At 62.5% G+C, this 3,869-nt stretch overlaps 1 protein-coding gene across 1 annotated transcript; it reads right to left on the reverse strand.

The window, feature by feature from the left end:
* Positions 1–234: 234 nt before the first annotated feature.
* FZD8 (frizzled class receptor 8) lies at positions 235–3,470 on the reverse strand. Its single transcript, XM_054992027.1, has one exon. It carries the CDS (start codon positions 2,967–2,969, stop codon positions 909–911), a length of 2,061 nt encoding a protein of 686 aa, XP_054848002.1. The 5' UTR covers positions 2,970–3,470; the 3' UTR covers positions 235–908.
* Positions 3,471–3,869: the final 399 nt, after the last annotated feature.

Below are 3,869 nucleotides of genomic sequence, written 5' to 3' on the forward strand. Positions count from 1 at the left end.
GTGTAACTCTGTTTATGGTGGCACTGTTATTCTGCTCCCTAAAAGCTAGCGCCACTTTTTCAAGCCTATCCCCCTAAACTCACTTGCCAGAACACTGCAGTCCAAATTCTACATCCAAATTCATAGATATTCCTTGTCTTAAGAGCTGTGCTCTCAGACTGCACCCCCAAATTCCAGGAACCAAGCAACAGAATAAGCAGGGCAGCAAGGGGCGGTGGTTTCCCCCACAAAAAATAATCATTTATCATTATTTTATTGACAAAATAGAATATTCAAATATTTGCTCTTGGGAGAGAGGAAGTGTGTGTATGTGTGTGTGTGTAAGAGTAAGCCTCTAAACTTTTTTTTTTTTTTACAAAAAATGTACAGACTGTATAGCATTTGGATATATACATATTTTACACGTTTTGTACAAGGTACCAAATAATTATATAAATACATCCTTTAACATAAGAAACCCGTATTTATTTGGGGTATATAATTAAGACATAGGTTTGATTGTGTTTAAGGCATCTGCCAGTTTTTTTTAAATTTAAAACTCTTCCCCCCTTCCCCGGCAGTCCTCTCAGACAGCTGATTTTCAAGCTGATTTTGAAGAAAGGAAAAAGAGCATGCAGAGAAGCCCCATTCAACAAAGGTGTGCGTGTGTGTATTGGGGTTGGGGTGTCTCTGGCCAGTCCAAAGAGAGGCTTAGAAAGTTCTTGCCTGGAAAGGTTTCCATTCCCTCCACAAAGTATGCTGGTGCCTTGAAGGAAGTGGTTCCCTGCACACAGTCGAAAGGCCAGAAGAGTAAAGGGAGCTGACACTTGGGGGCTCCAGCGGCTGCATTGTTCTGCCATTAAGAAGTTCATTAATGAAGAGGGAGGGATAGTCCAGTTAACGGCCTCTGCCCCTCCTCAAGTTGTCCTTTATACCTGGGACAAGGGCATCTGTTTGGGGTAGGAAACAGAGCTGGCAGTGCCCGATCTCCACGTTAAGCCAGTGCTGACATCACTGTACAGGGACCCCCCTCCAACCCCCAGTCCCCCCACGGCAGCTGCAGTCACCATGCCCCCTCCTCCTCCGCCAACTGCTCCAAGGCTCCCAGCGGCAGCGGCAGCAGTCCCTTTGCTAGCCCAACAGCAGCGGGTACAGAGGGCCTTCCAGGACTCAAGCGTCTTCCCGGACCAGACCCACACTCCCGAAGTGATGCCCACCACGAGGCACATAAAGTACTTGAGCATAAAAACTGCATAGTCTGGGCGGCGGGCCTGATCGGGCTGTTGGTCCCGGAGGCAGGGGCAGTTGTGCGTGGCCTCCCAGCGAGGGCGGTTGTGCTGTTCATAGAAGAGGCAGGCCACCACACTGGCCGCGGGGACAGTGTAGAGCACCGTGAACAGGCCCAGGCGGATCATGAGCTTCTCCAGCTTGTGCGTCTTGGTGGGGCCCCCTTGCTGCTTGATGACGCTCCGGATGCGGAAGAGCGACACGAACCCGGCCAGCAGGAACATGGAACCAATGGCCAAATAGATGAGCAAGGGGGCCAGCACAAAGCCCCGCAGGTTCTCCAAGCTTTGGTTGCCCACGTAGCAGATGCCTGCCACGGGATCCCCATCCACTGAACTGAGGGCCAGCACAGCAATGGATTTGACACTGGGCAGCAGCCAAGCCGCCAAGTGGAAGTACTGCGCATAGCCAGCAATGGCCTCGTTGCCCCACTTCATGCCGGCGGCCAGGAACCACGTGAGGGACAAGATGACCCACCAGATGGAGCTGGCCATGCCGAAGAAGTACACCAGCAAGAAGACCACGGTGCAGAGGGCGGGGCCTGTGCTCTCATAGCGCACGTGCTCCGCCACGGCCAGCTCTGGCTGGAGCTCTGCGGCGCCCCCTGCTGCCCCACGCCCTCCTACTGCAGCCGCTGCGGCTCCTGCAGCGCCCCCTGCGGGCCCGGCGGGCCCTGCTCCAGCCGCCGCCGGCCCGCCGCTGCAAGCCACTTTCTCGTGGCCGGCCACGAGGCGCACCAGGTAGCCCAGCGAGACGAAGAGGTAGCAGGCGGCCAGGAAGATGATGGGCCGCTCGGGGTACTTGAAGCGTTCCATGTCGATGAGGAAGGTGGAGACGGTGGCGAAGGTGGAGATGAAGCAGAGGACGGACCAGAGGCCGATCCAGAAGGCGGTGAAGGCGCGCTCGTCCGGGCTGAAGTAGGGGTTGTGGCAGGGCAGGGCGCAGTTGGCGATCTGGCCCGTCTTGACGCGGTTGTAGAGCGGGTGGCGCTCGCTGGAGACCGACACCATGGGCGCCCGGCACTGGCAGCCCGGCTCGCAGGGGGCGGCGGCGGGCGGGCGGCCCTTGCGCGGCGGCGGCGGCGGGGGCTCGGCGGGCGGCGGCGGCGGGTTCCTGGCCGCGCCGCCCGGCTTGCGCGGCGGGGGTTTGGGCTGGGCCGGTGGCGGCGGCGCGGCGGTGGCGATCTCGGTGCGGTTGTAGTCCATGCAGAGCGTGTCCGGGTTGCCCTGCTCCGGCAGGCGGTCGCAGCGCATGCGGTCGGGCCAGGCGAAGCCGTACTGGCGCATGAGGGGCGCGCAGCCGGCCTTGGCCCGCTCGCACACGCTGCGGCAGGGCGGCAGCGGCTTCTTGTAGTCCTCCAGGCAGATGGGCGTGTACATGCTGCACAGGAAGAAGCGCAGGTCGGCCGAGCACTGGATCTCCACCAGCGGCCAGAACTGGTGCACCTCCAGGCCGGCCTCGTCCTGCGTGTCGTGGTTGAACTGGTTGGGCATGGAGGTGTAGTTGTAGCCGATGCCTTTGCACAGCGGCACCGTGATCTCCTGGCACGACGGCGACGAGGACGAGGACGACGAGGACGACGAGGAAGAGGACGACGCGGCCGCGGCCACGGCCGAGGCGGCCGAGCTACAGCACTGCCGCGGGCACCACGCCGGCAGCAGCAGCGGCAGGACGGCCAGGGCCAGCAGGTAACTCCGCTCCATGCTCGCCGAGCGGCGGCCGCGACCGGACCGGCTCCTCCGGCAGCGCCCCAGCCAGCCGCGCTCGTCCCCCTTCGGCCAGCGGGGCGCCGGGCTGCTGCGCTCTCCTCGCAGTTGCCGCCACCTCTCCCAGGCGCCGCGGAGCCTCCAGGTCGCTGCCGCCTTCGCTCCCCCCTCTCGACAAGTCCGCGCTCCGGCCAGGAGGGAGCGGCGGCGGCTTCTCTCACTCCCGCCCGGCTGGGCGGCTCAGTCCGCTCCGCTCCGCCCGGCGCTCATCCTCCTCTCCCGGCTGGCTCCAACTTTCCCGGGGTCAAGATGGCAGAGGTTGCTGGCCGGCGGCGGCGGTGCTAGGCGCTCCACGCTGCCCCGGTGGCCGGCGCGGCGGGGACTCCCTCCCGGGCGTGCGCGGCGCCGCTCTCTGCCCGGCCGCGGGCGGTTCGCGGCGCGCTCCTGCCGCTGCCACCTGAGCGAGCGCCACCGGCCCCTGCGCGCAACTTCACCCGCTCTCCGGCTCCAGCAGCGCCAATCCGCTGGCCGCGCTCTCGGGGCTCTTTATTCCGAGGGCGGCCGGGCTCCGCCTCGCCTGTGCCGGCGACCTATCAGGAGGGCTCCGGGCGGGGAGCGGGTCCCCGACTCGGCAGCCTCGCTTAAGGTGGATCTCGCCTGGCGCCCGAGCGTGGGGAGCGACGGGGCTTCTGGCCCTTTAAGGCGCCGCTCTTGCCTGGGCTTTCGCCTTTATTTTTGCAAGGTGTCAATGGCTCACTTAGCACTTCGGCGGGATTCCGCTCAAGCAATTCTCGTCCCAAACGCCGATTTCCACTTTCGGGACTGAGCCGGCCCGCGGCTCTCCATTTCCATGTACAAAGCCGCTCCCCCATTTCCCCTGTCAGGCTTGGAATCTCG

This window comes from Eublepharis macularius, chromosome 11, assembly GCF_028583425.1.
Source record: "Eublepharis macularius isolate TG4126 chromosome 11, MPM_Emac_v1.0, whole genome shotgun sequence".
NCBI lineage: Eukaryota > Metazoa > Chordata > Lepidosauria > Squamata > Eublepharidae > Eublepharis > Eublepharis macularius.

What these genes read in the sequence shown, in the direction of transcription:
- FZD8 (XM_054992027.1), bottom strand. Translation starts at nt 2,969, where the DNA reads ATGGAGCGGAGTTACCTGCTGGCCCTGGCCGTCCTGCCGCTGCTGCTG.